This window comes from Python bivittatus, unplaced genomic scaffold (assembly GCF_059951505.1).
Source record: "Python bivittatus isolate LINGU-HERP-01145 unplaced genomic scaffold, Pbiv_v1 ctg000330_np1212, whole genome shotgun sequence".
NCBI lineage: Eukaryota > Metazoa > Chordata > Lepidosauria > Squamata > Pythonidae > Python > Python bivittatus.
This window is the reverse complement of record NW_028277058.1, coordinates 34,658,484-34,683,111: the sequence shown is the minus strand read 5'-3', so window position 1 is coordinate 34,683,111 and position 24,628 is coordinate 34,658,484. Positions and strand designations below refer to the sequence as shown.

At 37.7% G+C, this 24,628-nt stretch overlaps 1 protein-coding gene across 11 annotated transcripts in view; it reads right to left on the bottom strand.

The window, feature by feature from the left end:
- The window catches only part of TCF20 (transcription factor 20), a 236,759-nt gene that overhangs the window by 51,643 nt on the left and 160,488 nt on the right, over positions 1-24,628 (bottom strand). For all 11 annotated transcript variants that reach the window (XR_015796164.1, XR_015796165.1, XR_015796166.1 and 8 more), the window contains one exon: positions 8,300-13,918. Coding sequence is in view for 8 of the 11 variants with exons in the window: in XM_088140976.1 (XP_087997102.1) it covers positions 8,300-13,882 (5,583 nt within the window). In the remaining 3 variants the exon portion in view is untranslated. The remainder of the gene's footprint in view (positions 1-8,299; positions 13,919-24,628) is intronic.

Genomic DNA, 24,628 nt, shown 5'->3' with positions numbered 1-24,628 from the left:
AAAAAGTCTGCATCTTTCAAGAAGACCATGATGTTTATGCAGGACAATACTCCATCACGTGCATCGAAGTACTCCACTGTGTGGCTAGCCAGTAAAGGCCTCAAAGATGAAAGAACAATGACATGGCCCCCTTTGTCACCTGACCTAAACCCTATTGAGAACTTGTGGGCCCTTCTTAAACGGGAGATTTATGATGAAGGAAAACAGTACACCTCTCTGAACAGTGTCTGGGAAGCTATGGTTGCTTCTGCACAAAAAGCTGATCGTCAACAGATCAAGAAACTGACAGACTCCATGAATAGAAGGCTTATGACTGTAATTGCAGAGAAGGGTGGCTATATTGGTCACTGATTTTTTATTTGAAATGTCAGAAATGTTTATTTGTAAATTTTGAGTTGTTTATTATTCTCACTTTAACAGATGAAAATAAACGAGAGAGATGGGGGAATTTTCATTTTTCATTTAGTTGCATAATAATTCTGGACACTAATAGTTGCCCAATAATTGTGCACACATAGATATGCTCCTAAGAAAGCCAAAACCTCACTTTTACTTTCTTAAATATTCAGGTTTGAGGTTTATTAACAGTTTGGATTGACTGAGAGCACTGTAGTTGTTCAATAATGAAATTCATCCTCAAAAATACAACTTGTCTAATAATTGTGCATGCAGTGTATAAATCTATTGGAACTTAAACTATGTTACTTAATACAGAAATTGTGTAATTAATTACCAAAACTTTTGATAAAATAATTCTTCTGTTTAGCAATTACTCAAATGAAGCTTGCCAGCCTCCATAAAAATATCTCCTTAGCTAAATTCATTAGATAGACAATTTTATGAGAATTGGGCCAGAAAAGTTTTCCACAAACAGCAATAGGACTTCTTTTTCTTTTCAACCCTAGGAGGAAACCTTTTCCAGTCTTTAAGCTCTGCCTAGGGAGAGAAGCAGTGGCTTTTCTCATGGCTCCATCTTGAGGGCCGAGAATTAAAGAGAGAGACAGAGAGGGAGGGAGAACCTGAGCTACAGCTGAAATGAAAGAGGCAATACATGTTGTGTTTGAGTCAAGGGTGATTCTAGCCACTGGAAACCTGACAGATCAGCCTGTCAAAGATGTACCTCAGCCAAGAGACTGCATGGAGGCTTAGGATCAGAAATGGAAGCACCAGAGCCAAAACTATCACCTAGTCTTATGGACTGGGCTGATCCAGGAGCCAGAGGGGCTCCAGAGGCAGTGAAGAGTGGTAGAAGCAAGCAATGGACTAGGAACAATCAAATACCAACTGTAGTAACTAGCAGTGGCAACCACTCAACAGATAGGATCCTCAGGCAAGCCATAAAAAATAACACAATAACACCCAAACCTTCCAGGCCACATTGATGATACATCATTCTTGTCTCTATAGTTAGAATGGCAATAGGAGAACTAACAAATACTGGAATGGATGGTATGTTGGAGACGTATGAGTCCTAATAGTGCAGAGGAGGCACAAGGCAACCCAGCTAGGCCTAGCATGGCAACTCAGGTCCCTGTGGGTCCAGCTGACCCACACAGAACATGGGACCCCAGTTTTACCCCTTGCGGGGGTAAATCTTTAGAGCTGAATAGTACAGAAACATTATACATAAACTCATGGGAATAGAAGTTGTCCCACAGCAAGGGAAAGGCAGGAAATCTACCAGACTCTCATCAAACAAATCCTGCTCTTACTCTACTGCTGCATACTCACAGTCATCTTCATGCTCACCCACAAAAAAAGAGAATAAGGCAGCATAAAGGCATGAGTTAAAATACCATAAGTGACATAGAAAGGGCACCTAACCTGGCAGGAACAGAGGGAAGGGATGAAAGAGCCCATCATGCTTGGGATTCTCCACCTTCAACACACTATGTGAGGAGGAATCCCCATAGCCTGTAAGCAAGTGAAGGAGAGGGTTTTGTAAGGCATCCAAGGCTCATACTTTGTGGAGTTTTGAACAAAATGAAACTCAGCTTCAGAGGATGACTTCACACAAGCTGCATATTCACATCAGAGAATGTTCAATGCTGACTTATTTCTAGTAATACTTACCAACTGCAGCATTTCAAGATACTTGAATAAGTCAACTAAGATGCTCATACCAGAGTTAAGACCCCAGCAATTTTATAATTAATGGCTCCAAAGGATCATAAGACACTGAAGTGTTCCCAGTAATATGGATTTTAGAATGCTGTTTCCAAATTTTCAGAGATAATCAAGGAGTGGGCTGAACTAGCCAAAGTCACTGCAACCTCCAGGAAAAAAAATCTATTTCCTTTCCAAAGAAATAAATGCTACCAGTAACTAGCACTGTTGAACCAGTAGCAGTACTGGTTTCCAAATTGGTTGCCCCAAAAGACGGAGGTGAGGTACTTGCAAATCCAATGCAACTTAGAACAGACGGAGCACTAAAACAAGACCACAAAGAAGCAGCCCTGGGAGTTGGAATTAGAATTGCAGGTATCTCATACATCATTGCCTGAGCTACAATGGTTTGGACACATAACCTTTCAGAAGTTCAAACAGAAGCCAAATGTCTAAGAAAAGGCACTGGTAGAGCTCATGGCACACATCTCTATAGATTGCTTATAATTTCCAGTCAGATTCATGGCATGTAGAATGCTAGCTCAGTAGGGCCTGTGACTCAAGCACTGGGAGGTGGAACACCAATTGTGAACCTACTCACAGCTAGATCCTTTTTTGGAGAGAGAAACAGTATTTGGGAAGTCTATTGACAGAATCCTAGAGGAATACAAGGACAAAAAGAAATCCTGGCCTCACCTCTGAAGAAGTAGGACAGCAGGTACAAAAGGATATCAGCTTCATCCTTTCAGCCTAGAGACCTCCAACCTTTTTTTCAGGCAGCAAGCAGAGAAGCAACCACTGGAGCTCCCAGGCTTGCTAACACAGATACACCATCAACAGAAATGGCAGAGAAGGCAAGAATCAAGGAAAACATTACTCAAATTGATACCGTCACCTCCCAGGTGGGTGGATGACTGCAAAATTTTGGCATATCTGAGAACACATGTGCAAAGATAGATGGGTGTTTGAAGTAGTCCAGGGGGGATACAGTATGCTCTGGAATTCACAAGAAAAATAAAAGACTGTCAAGAGCGAATACATTAAAGTCAACAATCAAAGCCATCATATCAGATGACTTCCCAGATAATCTGGTACAGATCATGAGACTCAGAGCACCCATTACAGGGATCAGGTAACTACTGACACCAGCCTAATAGATTGAGAAACTGACTTTGAAAACCAGTTTAAGACAGGGAATGTAGTCCCATGATGAGTAAAGTCTGCCCCACAACTTGACAGCAGCACAGCTAGCCCCCAAAATACTTTCAGACCTGGTGAGTGGGCAGCAAATATTGGGGAGAAACAAACAATATTATGGCCAAAGTCTATGTGAACAATCAGGGCAGAACCAGATCAGACCGCTTACAGTGCATGAGGATTGAGGTGGGAGATAAATTGTATAAATAAATACACAGGCCTTCAGAAAGAAAACACATGACTATTAACATGTGGAGAAACATCTAGCTTCTGTATCAGTACAGCACATAAAAGGATCGCTGAACATCACAACTGACTGACTTGAGTCATCAGAGCATATCTGAAGAATGAATCCCATATCTGGAGATTTTCCAGAGCAAGACAGGAATCCTCTAAGTAACTTGTTCATGACAGCAGACAATAAAGGCTTTTTTCTTCCAATTTCAAGTCAACAGAGCAGAGAGTATAGATGCCTCAGGGGCACAGTGGATGGAAAGCTCTATGCTTTCTCACTAACATCAACATTATCCAAAGCAGCAAAGTGAAGACAGTCCTAGCACAAGTGATTTCCATCACCCTATACTAACCAGGAAACCATGGGTCAGAACAACAATTACACTATTTTTAATGGTTAGAAGTACTTTAATTTATTTAACACAATTCCTGTTAGTACAAATTTGTTTGTTTTCCTCATTAAAATGAAAGACTTCTATTATCTTTTTAGAAGAAAAAGTAAAGAGTTTTCAATTAGCAGCATGGCTCAGAAGAAGCCAAAGCCAGTGACTTCAACTTTAGACATCTGGGTTACCAGTCTGTTGAACTGGGGCCAAGTTTCATCTTCCTTCAAAAAGTATTTCTCTCAACTGCAACTTGTTTCCTTTCTTCGGAATCACAATTCCCCTCTTAATTTTTCCCAAAATTAGAAATATTGTAGACAGATATCCAATTGATAAATTTTCAGGTACAAACAGAGACAAGTGGGAATATCTGTTTTCCACAACTGTACTAATCCCAGTGCCAGGTGAAAGGGCAAGTCAGGTCTCCTCAATTTTCCATTACCAATGAGAGAAGCAAGGAACTCCCTAAATTATTTTAGCTCAATTTAATAAAACACACATAGAAAGTTGACTTGTTGATGAGGGTTCTTTATCAATGTTTGAACTAGTGATAAGTAACAGACTTATCAAGAATGGTCAATTATACATTTTCAGGCAATTCCACCCTACCCCCCTTTTATTTTTCCCCTTTTTAAATTTATGTATGATATATTGTGGTTCCAGTTGTTATCCCTAATAATTTAAACAGAGTGGTTTGGGAATACTTGAAATATATGTTCAATGAATGCCTGTCATTTTTGTTTCATTATATTGTGATTATTATTTTCCCTATTTTGGGAGTGTAATAAATAAAAAAACTGAAAAAAGTTGAGAAGCAGCAACTAGACCAACAGAGAAATACAGAAATTTGCAGAAACCATGTACCAGAACTGAACGTCATTAATGGATGTCTTCACATAATTATTTTTCTCTGTTACCAATTTTTTTTTTAATCCGCACTCAATCATTACCGATTCTATGGCAACTGCCTGGACGAGTCCCTGCAGTTTTCAAGGCAAGGTGTTTTAGAAGTGGTTTGCCATTGCCTCCTTCCTAGAGCAGAGCCCAGCTGGCAAGCGCAGGAGGCGGGGTTTCTGTTGCTTAGCGCCTTTTTCTGGCGTGCACGGCTTCCGCATTCCCGGCAACTTGGTCCCGTCTCCCATGCAAGCACCGCCATAATTTTTCTTCCCACCGGGGTGAGAGTACCCATTTATCTACTTACGTAAGTTTACAAGCTGCTGGGTTGGCAGGAGCTGGGAAGGAAGCAGGAGCTCACTCTGCTGCGAGGAGCTGGGCTCAAACTGCTGAAGTATCGACCATTTCTGGCCGGCAACTTTCAGCGTCATTAAGCCTTGTAAAACATTGGATTTTTTCTTTAGCTTTAAATACTGTATGTTTAAAGCATCTCGCCTGTGTATTATTTTTGTAAATTAGCCCTTCTAAAGAGTTAAGTATACAAGGGGTATGTAAAAAAAAAAAAAAAGTATCCAAAGTGTTTTAATTGTATATGTGCATTATTTAAAAATAGTGCAAAAATGTTAAAAAGTGCTTTAAACTGGCCTTCTTCCTTTTACATGCTTGCATGAATGCCTAAGTGAATGCTTAAAAATCAAATAATTCCCATGGATTTAAAAAACACCTTCAATAATATATGAGAAAAGGTGACAATAACTTTCATTTGACTATCAGCATACAATGGTCTCAAAAGTAGAGAAACATTAGTTTTAGAAAGACAAAATTTACCTGGCTTTATTAAGTTTTCTCATGTAAAGTAAGTATGTAAGAGATTAAATCTCAGCAATTTCAGAAATTTATTTACATGAATAATGCTACAAATACACAAGTAACAAGATTTTCCATGAGTCCAGCAATGCTTTTTAGTTACATAAGGCCTTATTACTGAGCTGGCTTCCTTGTAGCCTATTCTGCAGCATTCTTCAACAACTTTTATAAATCTACTAATGTGTGGAAATTCAAAGTCCCTCATGATGCAGATACAACTGTAGTCACACCTACTTTTTAAATTTAATTATTTGTCTTCAGCAGTAACTTCTACCTTTATACTACTTACATAATTTCTCATGGCGTTCTGCTTTTCTCCACAACTTTGTCTGGCCCCCTGAGAACAGTGAAAATACTGAATATAGCGATAACCTAAATTCCACTGCACTAAACCATTTTGGAAAGGTTAGAACTATTGATGTTCAGATAGACAGTAGTAGTTATATTAGTTTCTCAACCTTTGTATTGTTCTAGGAAAAACAGCAACTACAATTTGATTTTCCAATATGAATTTAACACTGAATTTCTACTGGTAAGCATGAACCCTACTACAATTAGAGGATATCAAGCAATAGTCCTTTTGCTATACTGTCATTATGAACACAACTTCCATAATTATTAATATTACACTTTCAGTATTGATTTGCATACATACGTGAGGGGAAAGGAAAAGAGCAAACATTGCTAGACTTCATATTTAATTATTTAAAATGACAACAATTTTCTAATTAAGCAAGAGATGACGCACTCGAAAGCAAACCAGCAAGCATACAATATATCTAACCTTCTCTGCCAAAGAAAGAAAAGTCTCTCAATACGAATGAAGGAAATTACTTACTGTCCAGAATAGCAATCTATTAAAATGTCTTAAGATCTCTTAAGATGTGCAATGAAAATCACTTCTAAACCATAAACTGTTTAGACAAGTTAAGAAACAGCTACAGCAATTGGCCCAATAACCTCCCATTCACCTTCTGTGGCAAACAACATCTTGACAGCACTTGACAGTTCAGAAGTCCTTGTAAATTTGCCTCTATTATCTCATGATGTCAGAACCCACTTGCACTATCCGATTATTAAATATATTCTTCCTTCCCTCTTCCATCCTGGCTAATATCTGGATAGGCTTAGAATCTGAAAAAAGTGTTTGTACAAGGAAGAAAACTAGTAAAGTATATGTTTTGTAGATCAATGAACATTTGGAGATAAAAAACCCCACAACCCTCTGGAAGAGAGAAGATAAAGCATACACACACAAACACATACAAAGTCACCTAAGCTTAATTTTAAATAATTCAAATTTCAAAATTACCCTCATATGTCAGCATTAAATAGAAACTAGCTGATGGCTGGTGAGGGTCTTCCGGGCTGTGTGGCCGTGTTCTGGAAGTTTTGTTTCCTAACGTTTCGCCAGCATCTGTGACCGGCATCTTCAGAGGGCAGGAGCACAGACAGGAGCAGTTCTCTCTGTGCCCAGGATGATGTGACCCTTTTGTGGGTATTTATAAAGTACCCTTTTGTGGGTATTCTGAAGGGGGGGGATTGGGGGTGTGTGTGGTGGGGGGTTAGGGGGGTGAGGTTTGGGTTAACGAGTGGCTGCTTGTTTTGGTGTCAGAATATGTATGTATCTTCCTGGGGAAGGGTGTGTGTGTGGTGGGGCGGTTGGGGGGGTGAGGTTTTTGGGGTGAGGTTTGGGTTAATGAGTGGCGTTCCTGGGGAAGATACATACATATTCTGACACCAAAACAAGCAGCCACTCGTTAACCCAAACCTCACCCCCCCACCGCCCCACCACACACACACCCTTCCCCAGGAAGATACATACATATACACGGCCACACAGCCCGGAAGACCCACACCAGCCATCGTATTCCGGCCGTGAAAGCTTTCAACAATACATAGAAACTAGCTGAACTAATTTCTTTCACAATGCAAAGGTATCTTCTGGCAAATAATATAACTTTCCTTTCAATCCTTGTTATCAGATATAAACTTTATTTTATAAAATGCAATTCTTTCAGTTTTACCACTTGAAAGAAGAAAACAATTAATGAGTGAAAAGTAATGAAAATGCATTTAACATGCCAACAACAAATACTTCATAGTATGGACTATTAAGACCAGCTGAGTGGCTGCCCTTAGCTGAACTTGGCTGATCTAAACTAAGCAGGACCAGCCCCGGTTAATATTTAAATGGGAGACCATCAAGAAATTACAGGGCTTCAGGATAGACTAAGAAGTGAAAAAACCTCTTGGAAGAAGGCAATGGCAATCATATCTATACTGTTTTGGGGAGTTCAGTACTACATGGACATATCCTTGAAGACAAAAGTTCAACTTGACTCAAAGGAAGTATAAGCATTTTACAAGCATTAAATCCAGCAATACCATTTGTTTAAAGAAATGTATAGTCCAACAGAAATACAACAATCACAGCATAAAATGATTCTGTGAATTTCAATCCAAAATAATTCTGAGTAATGTAAAATGAGATTTGCTCACATACACAATCCATACAATTACATTTGCACAAAAAAAAAGGCAAAAGAAGAAAATCAGATTGGAATGAACATAACAGATGTAAAAGACACATTTGATTATTAATGTATAGTACTCACCATCTCTTTAGCTATTTCCACAGCTTCTTGCAGCCCATAGAGCCTGCCACAGACTAGGTAAATCCCATTGGCCCAGAGAATACAGCCCTCATGGACCCAAAATTCATTGCTGTCAAGAGGTAGTTCAGGAATTTGTAACTCCAACTCAGGACCACCTTCAGAAGTAGATATGGGGGGTTTAGAGTCTGAAGGAGTATTTTCACCAACACTGCCACTCTCAGCAGTTGCTTTTTTACAAGCAGTGCCTCTTGAAAGTGACCGAGAAGTCCCAGCACAGTCCTCAGAGCGATGTCGTCTTTTAAAACGCGGGTGGGCAGCCAGGCTTCTCTGTTCTTTTTGCTGTTGCTCCTCTTCTTCTTCCTCTGTGTCAGTCTTGGAACCATTAGAAACACTTTTATGTCGTACTTTGACCTTGTTTTGCATTTCTGTGGCCTTCTTAGGAGGGGGGTTCTTAGGCAGTGTGGCTGCATAATCTTGTGGATAGAAAGGTCCAAAGAGATCACCCATGTTGCGATAGCTGGCCCATTTGCCACAAAGGCAACAGACAAGATGGCCCATAACAGATGACTCTGTTACAACAGGACCTTGTAGCATAAAAGAAGAAGTAGGCAGTACTTTACTCTCAGCATTGCTGGGAGGTGGCGTTGATGACCTCTGTCCTTTTCGACCCCTCATCAGTTTATTCTGCTCTTCTTCTTCTGCATTAATTATTGTGCACACAGCACCTAGCTCACACTTGTTTACCACATGAATATAGGGGAAAAAAGATTTATTCCTAGTATCACTTTTATCAAGAGATTGAATAGCATATTTTAGTTTGATTTCTGGTTCTTGAGGCTCCACAATGGGAGCAGCTCGTCTTGGTTTCCGCTTTCGTGGTTGTGCTGTAGTTTTCCTCCTTTCCCTTCGCTGCCTCTTAGGCTTTGGTTCACCACCTACTGCCTCCTCTGATAACTGCATTGCTTCTGGCACTAATGGAAGTGGCAATTGTTGCTGCTTCTTTTGCTTGTTTACACTACCAATAGGTCTTCCCTTCTTCTTACCAGAAGGAAAATATCCCTTTGGAGGAAAGGGATCTGGCTTCGGTGTCATAATAATTGAACCTCCATCTTTTTCTTCAGGCTTTGAATTTGTTTCAGGAGACAAAATATTGGATGGGGGAATTGATTTTGATTCAGAAAAATTTATAGATCCATCTGTTCTTACTAGACCAACAGATTTCTGTGAAGATGCTGGAATCAGGACAGGCACTGAACCATCCTTGCCAACAGTACTATGTTCAGAAACCTCTTTTTTCACTATCTCATCTCCATCATCATGCCATTCTTCAGAAGATATTGTCCGAGAAATTTCACTAGTCAGTTCTTGACTTTCTCGATCTAACACAACTTCTTCTTTTATATTTTCTGCTTCTATTTCATGATTGGCCACGTTCCCACTGTCTGGACGGCCACTCTTCAGAGACAGAATGTCATCAAGAGTGACTGCATCTGCACCAGCCTCAGCACAATTTGAAGATGTACTCTTCCTAACACTGGGAGAGGTGATTTTCTGAACAATAGCTTCCAACTTTAATCCACGTCCCTTTCGTGGAGGAAGAATTTTTGTTTTAGCTGGGCTTGTGATGGAAACAACAGAACAGTTTCTATTATCAGGACTTGGAAGATGCCTAGAGGATTCTCCTTTTGAGAGTGACCTGCCAACATCTTGGTTTTGAGAGGAGTGGGCATAAGAATTGAGGGTTTTGTCAACTCCATCCTTTGATGATGGAAGTAGGCGTCCTTTGTCATCAGTACCACTAGTCTTCATTTCCTGCAACTGCCTCTTGCTAGGAATAGGAGAAATGAATGAGCGGACCCGCCTTCTCATTATTAAAGGATTTTGAGGAGATTGATCTTCTTGGCCAGGAATTCTTACCATAGTATTAGCAGATTTAAGTACATCACCAACATCATCACGCCTATGTGCATCACTATCTTGTGAAACAAATCTCTTCTGACTTGTTGTCCCTAGAGAACCACTGTTCTTCCCAGGAGTTATCTGACGGGAGAGATCCCAACCTGATTCATGTTGCTGAATCTTTTGATTCATGTGTTTTATTTCTACACACTTATTCTGAAGAGTGCTTTCACCCCCCAACAAACAACGGCTAGTTTCTTGGCATCCGGCATCATGGTAAGATCCAGAATGGAGATACATCATTCCATCCTTGTCATTTTTTAAAGGACTCCTTACCCTATCTAAGAATTGTTGCTGTCTTGGGCTCTTCCTAGCTGTTTCCTGCCTATGTTGAGCTGCTGCAATCACACCCTGAGCAGAGCTGCTACTCCACTCTTTATAATCTTCTTGTTGTTGATGGTACAGCTGTCTTTTGTAGTGGTACTGAGAATTCAATCCTTGATTAGGGTCACCATAAACATGGGATCGGGAGTTACTGTGATATGCTGAAGCCAAAGATGAACTTTCAGAATTTGAAGGGAAAGTATGTAAGGAACTCCGGTTGACCCTGTCAGAAAGCACCATATGTGGGTTCATCTGGTGAAGATCTGTCCCTGGACCTCTGTTTCTACCAGGTGACATTTTTAACTTATCTGCCAGATCATGAAATTGAGAAGGAGATTTACCTCTCATTCCCTCCCGGCTTCCTATTCTGCTAGGTCCTCGCCTCAACTGTGCTGTTCGACTATCCTGCTGTAACAGGTAGTCTGATGCGGAATCAAGTGTTGCAGCTCCAGGGCTAACATTCCCTCGGTAAGATTCATGTTTAAAACTGGCATGGTGACAATGATCTCCTGATTTTTTGTTGCTGATGTTGACAGAGGTCTTAGATTGTTCAAAATCCTCCTCCTTAATCTGCGCACTGTGAGACTTTAGCTTAGCTTCTATGGTTACCAGGCCACCAGGGAGGATAACCGACTGATTTAAACCAGACGTCAGACGGTCACTTCTTGCACTCCTGCCATCAGTACTCATATGCCCTCCAGAATGTGGCCCAGGATCTCTAGCAATCTGCCTCAAAGGTGATATATCACAAATAACTGATCTTCTCTCAGAGACTCCCCCACCTTCATGAGCTGTAGAATCTAACTCAAACTTTCTAGGCATAGGGTAGTCTGCCAAATTTATCTGTTTCATCTCAGCTGCAGTGCCACTTAATTTTCTATCCCAATGTCCCCAGTGTGAACCTTCCATGAGAGATCCAATACTTTTATTTAAAAGGCCTCTATTACTTAGTTCATTTGTTTGATTAACCAAAACATTGGGTCTCATGCTACTTTCTAAACTTCCACTCATTCCATGCTGATCTTGGGCATTTCTAGAATATCTCCTGTCAGGATGATGGTGATAGCCTTGCAGGACTTCCTGCAATAGACTGGGAAATTTCTCATTCCTGCCCTTTCGCTCACTATGCACTGAAAACTCCCCTTTATCCTGACCTGAAGGATACTGTGAAAAGGTACTGGCATTTCTTTGCATACTAACCCCAATACTGTCTTTGAAGCTGTATCTCAAACTACCAGGGGATTTAGAAGGCTCTGTTCTGCTTGAAAAACTAGAGCCAATAGCAGCATGACCAAGTGGATTGTTTCCATCTCCATTGTGATTAGTACTGCTGTCCCCAGTTCTGCTTCCTTTATTTCCTCCTTGTGGCTCTTGCTGTGCTCCTATAAGACCAGTCTCTTTCATTGCAGTGGCAGAAGATGGTGCTTGAGCACCTGTAGAAGCATCGTCTTGTTGGGATTTATCCTGTCCACTTGACTTTTCTACTCTTCCTGACATAGCTTCTCTGGAGACTATCACACCAACTGCCTTTTCATTGATCTTTGGGGGGGTCTCCACAGAAATCAAGGCTTCTTTTCCATCAGGAGGGGAGGCCACTTCTTCCTCAACTGCAGAGCTGTTGGTGACCTTTGGAGGTTCATTCTGAGATGGCGGTGCTGGGGATGACTGGGATTTCTCTAAATTACCTCCCTTGTAAGTGGTGTCAGAACTGGTGCTCTGACCACTCAATTGTCTCACTCTTTCTCCTTGATCCTCTGAACTACTGGAACAGCCACCATCAATGGACTCTGCTAGTGGAGACTTAAGCTGTTCTTCTGCCTGGGAGGAGCCTTCTGAGTTTGTGCAGCTCTCTGTCTTTTTTGATGATTTTTTTGAGCTTTTCTTCTGAGGTGCCAAAGCATCTGAGAGTAACATGTGCTGAACTGTATTAGGAAGATTAGCTACTTGACTACTTAGGGCACTTAGACTGCTTAGTCCTGGATCTGTAAGTCTTTTTTCCTGCAAGCTTTCAAGCCCAAATCCTTTGAATCCTCCACCCTGAGCACTGGGGCTTGGCATCATGGATGCCGTTGGACTAAGCTGAGGCATCATTTGTAAAATGCGATTTCTAGAAGCGACTGGAATGTTGCTTTGTCCACATTGAAGATTCTCACCACTTGGCATGAGAGGAGATGGCGTGGAACTGCAGCTTGGAGACTGAACCACAGAGGCAGCTGGTGAAGGGTTAGATATAGGACTAAAATTCTGGTGGAACTGCATGGGTGATCTTACAGGGACCTCAGTTTGATTGTACTGCCCCACTTGACTTTGAAGAGACAGCTTGGAAGCAGTATTTGAATACTGCATTGCATGTTGTGAAGGAGCCTGCTGCTGTTGTGATTGTTGTCCCTGTCCTTGTGCCTGTTGACTCCCTTGGGTCAATTTTGACTGCTCAAAGTTTTTCATTGGCTGTGTCTGAAAGCTGTAATTTGATTGAGTCCCATAAGCTTGTGCACTTGAACCAACAGCATGTCCTTCATACTGTGAAGGAGCGTTCACAGTATAATTACCATCATAGTTCTGTCCAGACTGACCAAACCGTTGAGGAGAAGGAAATGAAGAAGAGGAAGAAACAGGAGGCTGATAGTGCTGACTATACTGACCTACTCTTAACTGATAGCTAGAAGTAGATGAAGGCAGAGTTGAAGGGCGCTGAATTGACTGCAAATGAGACGTGCTAGAGGCAGATTGGTTAGAGGCCTGTGGTAAAGGCTGATGAGACTGATAGAGCTGCTGCCTCATTTGCTGCACTTGTTGCTGTTGTTGGCTAGAAGTCTGCTGCTGATACTGAGCAGTGCCAGGGGAGAAAGGACCAGTATAGTCCTGCTGATAATGTGTTACTCCGCTAAGTGATGAGTGTTGTGTTTGAAACTGGCTCACATGACTTTCACTTCCATACTGACTCCCAAAGCTACTCCCTTGGGGTGGTCCATAGCTCTGTACTGGTCCAGAAGGCCTACGCTGAGGAAGCTGTTGTCCTCCTCCTGATACAGGATCCTTACTGGAAACCATATAGTAGAATTCTCCTGCTTCTTTTCTGAAACCTTGATAGCTCTGATGTCCAGAGCTCTCACTACCCATTGATGCAGAGTTTCCTGTTGCTTCACGGCGCCCACTAGTGCTGCCACCTCCTCCAAAGCTCTGAAACATCTGAGCTTGCTGGCGAGTGCTAAATTCCTCTAGTCGGGATGCACCATGTATTTCCTGTGGGTAGTTCTGTTGGTTTCCGTGGTAACTGCTCTGCTCCCTAAAGGACTGCATGCTGTTCAGCTGTGTACTGACAGCTTAACAGCCTGCCTGAAAGAGAAAAAAAGAGATAAATAAATGAGCATAACAGTTCACACTCCTCAACTCACAGAAATATACATATTATCAACTAACTGACCTACTATTGTTTCCACTTTAGGAAACGAAGGGCATGGATTTCTGATCTAGAAATAGAATAGGATACCAATGATTATATTTTATAAGAACACTTTAGAAGATTGTTTTTATTAGCTATTTTCCACATATTCTATGCTAGACTGCTGTGACAGGTATCAGGACAACCCCAGCCCCAAAATAGCAGTTGTTTACAATAATATGACACAGCAGAGGATATTTGAACTGGATAAACTTTGGAATAGTTTTAAAATATCTATTTGGTGTGAAAACACAAGTATCTATTGTGTGAAAAATACAGAATATACATCATATTAATCAAGGAGAAAATACCATGATCTATGAAGTGAATTCCAGCTCTGGAAAAATAATCACTAGGTTGGGCATAATTTAAAATTGCAAGTGTGCAGTCACCCATGATGCTTTTGGATTTTATGAAAGATGTTCCTACATTCCCATTTTCCCACTGTCCCAAAATTCAAATAATATTACATAAACAGCAATATTAATATTTGTACACAGTCATGCACCCAGCAAAGCTAAAAATCTGAATACGAAGAGGTTCAGCACTTAAACCAAATTTCCAATTTAAGCATTAATGTGAAATAGTTAGCTTCTGGATACTCCCAAAATGCTTCCCTGTGACTCTGTATATATTTAATTCAGATTATGTCTATCTTCAGATATATAAATACAGTCTGATTTAAGTATTTGTTCATCAAAAGCTAAGTATTTATTTCAAATCACTAAAAGTTGAGGCAAGTACTAAACAATTAAAATTATTCTAAGGCCTGCTAGTGAAACCAAATAAATCCATTAGTAGTCAGGATATATAATTGAATCAAACCAATTAATTTACCTCCTCAACAATCTTTAGGCACCAGAACATAACCAAACTTGGCTGATTCCAGAAGCTAAGTAGGTTAACACTTGGATGGGAGATTGCTCAAGAATTCCAGAGCTGTAGGCTAGAGTAAAATAGAATATACTGTTTTGAATGTTGGTGCTGGAGAAGACTCCTGAGAATACCATGGACAGTCAAGAAAACAAACAAATGGATCATCAATCAAATCAACCCAGAGTTCTCACTTGAAGCACAAATGACCAAGCTCAAATTATCCTACTTTGGACACGTTATGCAAAGATCTAGCTCTCTTGAGAAAGTTCCAATTGAGGGGGGGAAAGGTAGATGGAAAGAGAAGAAGAGGACATCCAGCAGCAAGGTGAACAGATTCAGTTACAGTGGTGATGGGTGTTCCACTGAAAGAGTGGAAAAACCAGGATGGGGACAGATCATAATGGTGAAAATCTATGTCGTTGCTAAGAGTTGACAATGATTTGATGGCACATAATCAATCAATCAGGCTAGAGCAGAATGGTGAAAAAAAATCCTAGAAGAAGGCAGTAGCAAACCTCTTAAGTAATTTTGCCAATAGTATTGCATGGATATAGTCACCAGGAGTTAAGCTCAACTTTAGGGTGCCCCTACCTTTACTACACAAGAATGATATGATAGCAAATATATATGAAAAAATATTGATAGACTAGAAAATGGATAGACTAACACATCTGAAGAGGCAAATACCTTATGAAACTGCAATGTTAGGTGGGGAGTAGCATTAGGCAATGTTGCCCATCTATCAATTATACTATACAGCAAAAATATGTAGATTCAGTCAATTTTTGTGAGCAAAATAAATGTTATGCCCATTTTTAGTTTGTTGTAAAATTTGTGAAATAATTTATTTGAATGAACTTTGATTCTGTTTTAAAATAAAAAAAGCTATGTCTTCTCTTATTATGGAAACCACTTTTCTGCAAGATTTTCTGTAAAAAAGTTGTAATGTTATGATCTACAACCACATGAACATGGTTGATTATAGGAGTATTTCCCATAGAAGCCGCACACTCCAACAGAAGAGAACTTCTATTGAGTTCTGGCTGCAGGCCTTCCAAAATGTTACAACTCTGCTCTGAGATAACAGAGAAAAAATGAATTCCCATAGCAAGCTAAGATATACAGCACTTGGAAAAGGCCATGTCTCTAGGATCAAGTAAGTACAACTATTTGCACTGGTAGAAATCACACAAGATACAAAAATCTTATTCAGTGGCAGAGGGCTTTAAGGAATTGATGCTTCAAACTTAATGTAGGGGAAATCCTATCAGAAAGTAAAAATTTAAAGATCCTGGAATTTATTTTTAGTTGCAATGTGGGAAAAATGGACTTTTACACCTTAGCAACTACAGACAAAAAATGGAATTTGACTCTTTATGTAAAAATGGGAATGTTACTCTCAAAATTTATTTATTCCGTGGTACAGATATACATTCAGCCATGTTCACAGTTATTAGATCAGTCCTTCCAAGAAAAAGGTACTTTCTCCAAGTCTTGATTTAAGTTAAACTAAACATTATAGCACTGACTCTGCCACATTACTTTGAGCTACATAAACTTATTGTCCTACCTTGTCCTACCTAAATGGATAATTTAATAATATAATTGCATTTCCAACACTGAACCACCTGCAAATTAAAAATGAAGAAAATTATCTAATTTTAATTTCAAAGGAAGCCTTCCACAATGTCCAGCAGTGGAAAATGCTTTTTTTTTTTTTAAATTGGAGTCATTCAACAAGTTTGAATCTCAAGTGTAGATTTGCATTCTGTGAAATGGGTGATGGAGCATGGGCACCATGTCCAGATAAATGCCAGAAAACTAAAAATATTTGCAGACTCCATTTGCTGAATGGAGAAGCAGTGAATGGGAAAAAGTAATATATTAAGAGATCAGGATTAGAGTATTACTCCATTTTAGGCAGTTTTTTGTGAAATGTAAAATTGATGAAATACTGTCATATAAGGACTCTGCAAATTTTACAGCAAACTAAAAATGGGTATAAAATTTTTTTCATTCACAAAAATTCACACTTCAAGGAATATACACAAATCAAGGATGTCTAACTTTTTCTGGGCGAAGCGCTTTATTTGGCTTTCAAATGGCACATCAGAGGACACATTCCAAAAGTAGTGGGTGGGGTCAGAACAAAAACTAAAATTATTTTTTCTCATTTATAATTCATTAAAATTAATAATAGTTTAAATTATTATGTTCCAGTAATGTCTTTAACTCCATTCCTTCTGTCATATTAAAATTACCATCGGATAATAACATTTGGAAGCTTTACTCTGATATAGATTAACATTCTTTCCTTTCATACCCATCATACTCTAAGCAGATATATTCATCATATGAAACATACGTGTACACACACACACTCACACACACAGAGTATATGAAGTATGAACAGATAAACTTTAAGCAGCTATTTGATAAAATAAAAATGTGGCTGGCCAGTTTGTGATTAAGTGCATCTTAAGAATAGAGTCTATATCTATACCTTGATTTTCCTCCTAGATGCTCAGGGAAAAATATGTGATTCCTCCCACCCACTTTCTTCAATCCTTGATGTGAGACTAAAAGAGAAGGACTGGCTTAAAATCATCTAGTGAGCTTTATTGTCAGACCACGGTTACTCCAACACTTTACTAACCTAATACATGATGACTGATGCTGACTGTGACTGATGAGAGCTGAGTCTAACATATGAAGGGCATCAAGTGGCAGAAAGTTACAAATCTGTGGGAAAATCTGTACTTTTTTCCCTTCAAACTTTGTGCAAAATCCGCATAAGATACGAAAGACAAATCTTATCTACTTTACCTACTAGGAAGTGTTCTAGGAAATCAATGATTTAGGAAGTGGTATGAAATATACCATATCTATTTAACAACTGTTCCAGAGTCCTGATCTAAGTTCAGCTTCTAAACAAATTAAAATTAAAAACAAATTAAATTGCAATATGAGAAACAGAAGGACCCAACAATCAGCCTTACATCTTCCATCCACAGTAACACACACTATTTTTCTTTACCTGATTTATATGTTCAAAATGAATATTCAAGCTGGCTTTCAATTTAAAACTTATATACAAAAAAGTACATAGTGTAAGAGAGAATAAAAATAAAGTTATGTCAATACAAAGTCATCAGTCAAATTACTTTACAGGTAGTCCTCACTTAACAACTCGTTCGGCGACTGTTCAAACGTATAACAGTGCTGAACAAGTGGTACACCATTTGTGACCTTCTTTGTCAACTTCCTACAAGTAAAGTCAACAGGGAAGCTGGCAGGAAGTCATGAGCATGTGATATCTTTGCTTCATGACCTCAGTGATTTGCTTAACAACGGCAACCAGAAGTGCTGGAATTTCCTTTGCTAAGTGGTGCAGTCATGTGATGTTGCACTTTGTGACCCTGTTGCTTAGCAATGGAAATTCTACTCCCAATTACCATCGTTAAGTGAGGACTACCTGTATACTAATTTTTTGTTTCATTGTGGGAATAATGTATTTGAACTGTTGTAAGCTGCTAAGACTAGAGTTAAAACACTAGAAGGATAATATATACTTAGGGATAATATATACTTACACAAATAAATAATACTTCCCAATGTTACAATAAACTGACTGCATAATTGAATTTTAAAAACTAGCAGTAAGAAGGTAAAAGCAACAAGCCTGCTTGAGATTTTAATATTTCTAAATCAGATACTACACAGATCACAATTTTGGCAAGTAAAAAATATCAACCCTAAATATCACTACCACTCTCCCTACACATACATACTGATTTATTCCATTCAATGTAACTACTGTTGCTACTATCTTTCTTGCATATTATTGCTATAAATGGTGATATTCCTGTGGTTACTACTGTTTCCTGAATTGACAATTTAAATGTGGCTGCTTTTATCACTGATGTCACTGAAAAAAAATCTTCACCATTCTCCCAGCAGTTCTATTATAAGTGACACTGTTTTCCCTGAAGGAACAAAAAGGTGGAAAAGGAGATGCATGTAGGAGAACAACTCCAACTCAAATAGGAGAAAGGAAAAAAGAAGGAAGGGGGAAGACAGGGACTAGAAGGAACCAACCACAAAGGATGAAGAGAAACCAGAAGAGAAGTACACTGCAGCTTCTAGGGAAATCTCACTGGCTGACTTCACATGTTATGACAAATCAAAATACATGGGTTAGTGATGTTTAAAGTTTGACACCAACCCAGAAGAGAAAGTGAAGAAAGGGACAACAAAAACAAATTAGAGAAAAAACACAGCATATATGCATAAATGAGTCATCTATATAAATATATTGACCAATTTTGATTTTAAAAAATGCTTCAGCTCCCTAAGCTGGCAGGTTTATCTACTGTAATATTCCTTTGTGCAAACAATGTTGCAAATGCCTCAGTGATCTCAACTAGCCTCACAAAAGATAATTTCATGTCTTCATCTACTGCTCTATAGAGGAATAATTATAAATTACCAAAAATCCAAGATTATGCCCTTTATGAAGAGGCCTGTCACAGTCACACATGACAAGTTAACATATACATGGAAGAGGTTATATTTTTAAAAATATGTAAGACCTCTTTTATTATTATTCAAGTTCCTGGAATGCACAACTAAACCTGCTATAGAGCCCAAATAGCTGAATAGTAAGAATAAGTTTTAACATTACCTATCCCTGTCATATGTTCACTAAAACTAACAGCTTCTGAGAACTTAGTAGTCATTGTCATGAAAAAAACCCTTTAGGTATGAATTACTTGATTTGTAAGTATACTGTATATTTTATTTTTTAAGAACCCCCAAACATTTCTAAGATAGAATTTTTTCTCCCCCAAAATTACTATTTACATCATAGCTACTGGGGTATAAGGCCAAGGAAAAAGCAAAATCCAGATTCTTCCTATTTTTTCCCTAGTCCTTCCTCTTCCTCATCCCCAATTTTAAATGATATAAAAATATAAAATCCCCAATTTCAAATGATATATAAAATGGGAGGAAAACTGAAATACAACAAACCAAGAAATAAACTAGTATATAGACTTATGGGGAATATGATGGACTGAAGATGGATCCATGAAAAATGTGGAGCTGATGTTTGCGGACTTGAATAACAACCATGTCTGGACTAAGAAAGGACATAAGATCACCCAAACTGTTTCTCCTTTGGTTGCTCCTCACAAAGAGACCGCAAGACAGCAGTTCCTGGGGTGGCAGGGAATTGGGAGATGAGGGAATTCGCCATAATTGCTCCAGCCTTTTAAAAGGACACTTAGTTCACACACTTCCCTTGCTAAACACCTTCGGAAATTGACTATTAACTGCTTCAAAGAAGTTACACACTCTCAAAGTGACAAGATTGTTAACACCAGGTGAGTGCCTTCAATCCTTAATACAAAAAAATGAAGACATATCTTTATATTCATTAAGAATTTAAAATAAACAAAAAGCAAGACAAGGTTTTGGCTATAGAAAATTTTAAACGGATTAAGGGCTCACAAAATGTTGGAATATTGGATTTTGAATATTAAGACTTTGAAATTACTTTTAAGAAAAAATGCATGTCTGTGGGAAAATTTGTTTTTGATATTGGAGACATAATAAGACAAGTAACTTATAATGGCATTCAGACATATCTTTGAGAACTGCATAGGGAATTGCGTCGGGATTTTGAATCAATTATGTCAGCTATGCTGTGTCTTCTTGAGAACAGCTTGTTCCCACAAGATATTACAGAAAAAGATATGCAACAAATTCTACTTGAAACAATATGAACGAGACTCTGAATAAGAATTTGTCGTCAGATATAAAGAGAAAATTGGATAAGGCTTTAAAAATCAAGAAGGAAACAAAAATGACAATTCCAGAGAGCAATTGGAACAATTTCTCTTTGTGGGACTCACAAAAGAGATTGCTTAAAGTATTGAAGAAATTCGTAACAAGGAACAATAACCATCTGAATGGATTATAGAGAAAGATTATCCTATATAAAAAGGGGGAATACAAAATTGGTCTATTTGATCAGGATTAAAAGGGGATGCGTTGTTATTTTGGGTGGTAAATCTTTTTGGATTTACTGATATCGTGATTGCAAAAAAGTGGTATATCGGATTTGCTTACATTTAATATGGTGTTTAAGCTTCTTCCTCTATAATTACTCTATGTATACTAAGTTTATAGTAGTTAAACTGGCTCTGTATCTAACTGCCTCTTTACTTAAAGAAAGAACATTTGTTGTATTCATCTCTTTAAAGGAAAAATCATTGATTTTTGTTATGTTAAATTCTAGTCTTTTGTATCAGGATAATGGGATTACTTTATATTTGTGAAATGTGGATTTGTTTAAAATTTAGAGTTGAGATCTGGAATGCTTATTTAAATGGGATATGTTACTATTTGAGATGGTTTTCTTAGGATTTGTTGGCATTTGGAATGGGAGAAATGTTGTGTATTGGAGTTTGTCTTCTTTTTGTCATGTTAAACTTTAGGGGGTTTTTTGTTTGTTTATACTAGGATATCAGGACCATTTTATGCCTTTTAAATGGGGTTTTGCTTATAGCTAAGAGTTGAGATGTGGAATATTGAGTTTTATATATGTTAATTAATGTTAATATTTTAGGGCTCTGTTTGGGCTTTTTGCTGATAAGTGGTAAAGAAGATATTACTTGATTTGCCTATTAAGAGATGGGTTATGGAATGAAGAGCTTTATATATGTTAATTAAGAGGTGAACAGATTATGAAATTGTTTATACTTGTGATGAGGGTGGGAAGTCGCTTTCTTAAGGGGGGGTTATTTTTACTTTTTTGCTTTCTTGCACTTATTTCTTTTTTTTTCTCTTTCAATTTGTATTATCTTTTATTGTTGTTTCTAAAACTTTTAATAAAATTATTACCGAAAATCCCCCAAAACAAACTAGTACGTGGAATGATGAAGATCCTAGTCTCCATATAGCCTTCACCTTCAAACCTCCAGCAAAAAATAAAAATGAATATGTAGAAGTAGAAACTACTGTTCAAGTCACTACTATACTGCAATTTTCATTTTTGAACAAAAAGTTATTGCAGTATCATAATTTAATGCAGTTAAATAAAAATTAACGGTTCTCTTTTATCAGAATTTGCACACTATAATACTAAACTAGTACTCTGTAATATTGACCGCATTGATTTCTATTGTTTGGGATGATCCATTCTCAAAATATAAGATTATATCATCATTCTCATACCATTTCAGACCTCCCTGATAGCAGTGTTTCAGACACATTATGTCAGCAAAAAGATCTAGCATACCATCTACAGGTACAAAGGGGAAAAAACTCCCCTCCATAATGCAAAAACAAATAACTTGCAACTGGTAAAAAACTGAATAAAATAAACAAAATGAAATTTAAATAATAATAAAAACTTAAATTCTCTGGTTGAGAATGCATACTTCATCAATATTGTGTAGTTACTTCAACCAGGATATCATCCACCCAACAAAACCAATATTGCAGCAATACTGTTGAATAAAGGATATAAGAGGGGAACATATCACCAGATTTGATGGGGAGAACAACATCCATGATTTTTATTTATTTAAGTTTTTTAAAAGAAATACATAAAAATGAAAAAATAACTAAGCAAAAAAAGGGATTACAACTATCTATGCATATCATATACCTATCAAATATTAAAATGTAAAAGTTTCTAAATCTAAATTAAAGAAAATAAATAATATTATTAAAAAATCATGAAATCCATGCCAAAGGGAAACATACTGTAACGTTTTTTGACTAAGAGATAAAACTGCCTTTTCAAAAACAGTAAGTTACACATCCCTTGAATCCAATTCTTAGTATCACTAATAGTACTTTTCCAGTTTCCCAAAATAATTTTCTTAGTAACACCGTGGGCCCAATATAATAGTAACTCCTCAAAAATAGTCAGATTTGGGACATAATTCAATTTAATTACACACACACGCATATGAATATTACAACCAGAATATATGATAAACACAAACAAAAATATAGCAGTACTAATACAATCAGAAAAAAATGTAGAATAATTAATAAATGGGTGACAATTGTAGAAAGTAAAAGTGCATCCATAAAATGTTAATATAGAACTAGCTCAGTCCTTTAAATTCTATTAATTAGGTTCCTTAGAGTATTAAATGTAGATAAGAGAGAAGAAAAGGAAAAAAAAGTGAATATTCTATCAATATTAATTACAGTTTTGAATGTTAATGTTACAAATATTATAATTATTTGACTTTTCTTCAAAATTAAATATAATGAATATATAATAAAATGAAAAAATGAAGAAAGAGCATACATCAAGGTATTTGTTTTACAATAATAGTTTCGGCCTTAAGGTAAATAACATTAAAATCTCTCTATCATGTTGGTGCATGGTGTATATATATATATGTGTGTGTGTGTGTGTGTATATATATGAACATGGAATAATTCAACATAATATTAACATCTTTAATGTTAAAAGATTTCTCCATAAATCTTTACATTTATTAAAATGTTATTTCAAAAAGATGTCAATGACTAACAAGACCAATCGTATGAGTCAATGACTCCTCAAATTTTTCACACTGCCAACAAAGAAAATCTCATGCCCAGTCAAAATAAAATCTTTTGATGAATCAATTTTAAACTTAAGTCCACTGAAACCAATTTAACACTTTTAAGACCAGCAACCATTATCTAATATTCAATTCTTTAAACCATGAATTGTAAATATTATACCAACTTTGAAAATATTTTTTAGTTTTTGATAAAGGTGGATTTAGACTCCATCGACTTCATCAAAAATGAACGCACCTCAGACTTGTTGGAAGCAACCAAAACATCTGTTCCATATTGAGTAGTCAAAACATGCTTGATTATATGCCACTGTTGTGAAACAGGGAGGCAAAATTCTGTCTGAAGTCGAGAGGAATCCTTAAAAAAATCTTTGCAAAGTAATTAATTTAAAGCAACTATTCCAGATTCTACCCACAGTTTCCAATAGAAAATGTTGTTTCCTATTTTTAAAGTAGAGTTTTCCCATAAAGTTAAATATTTGTTGGCTTCAATATCAAAATCCAATTTAAGATCCAACAAGATCTAAACATGTTGAGCTGCTCACAATTCTGGAAATGAAATTCCCTTTCTACTATATATTGACCCCAGCAACTGCCAGGACCTTAACAAAAATAAATAAGAACTCCACAAAGGGCCACAAAGGTTGATTCTCATTTCACATTGATACAGCTGATAAAATAAAGCCCAATATTTTTGAAAATCTGTTAAAAATCTGGACTTCCAGGGAAGAAATGGCTGGAAATGAAGTGAAATGAAGATGGCTCTGCAAAAAATGGAACCAATGACCATGGTGGAATGAAGAGCTGGCGACTAGACTGGCTCTTCATAATAACTGTCCAGACAAGGAGAGGACTTGCGATCACCCACAAGTGCTCCAGACAGTTCCTCTTCATGAGGAGACTGCAAGACAGCAGTCTCCAGTGGGTTTAGAACTCTGGGAGATGAGGAAATAGCTATTTTTCTCAAAGCATGGTCAACGCCTTTAAAAGGACACTGAGTTCACATACTTCCTTTTCTAATCACTTGTGGAAATTGCTTGTTAACTGCTTTTCAGCTGTTAGAAACCTTTGGGTCAACAAGTTTTACAGCACCAGGTGAATTTCTTTCAATTCTTAGCGAAATAAGTTTTAAAT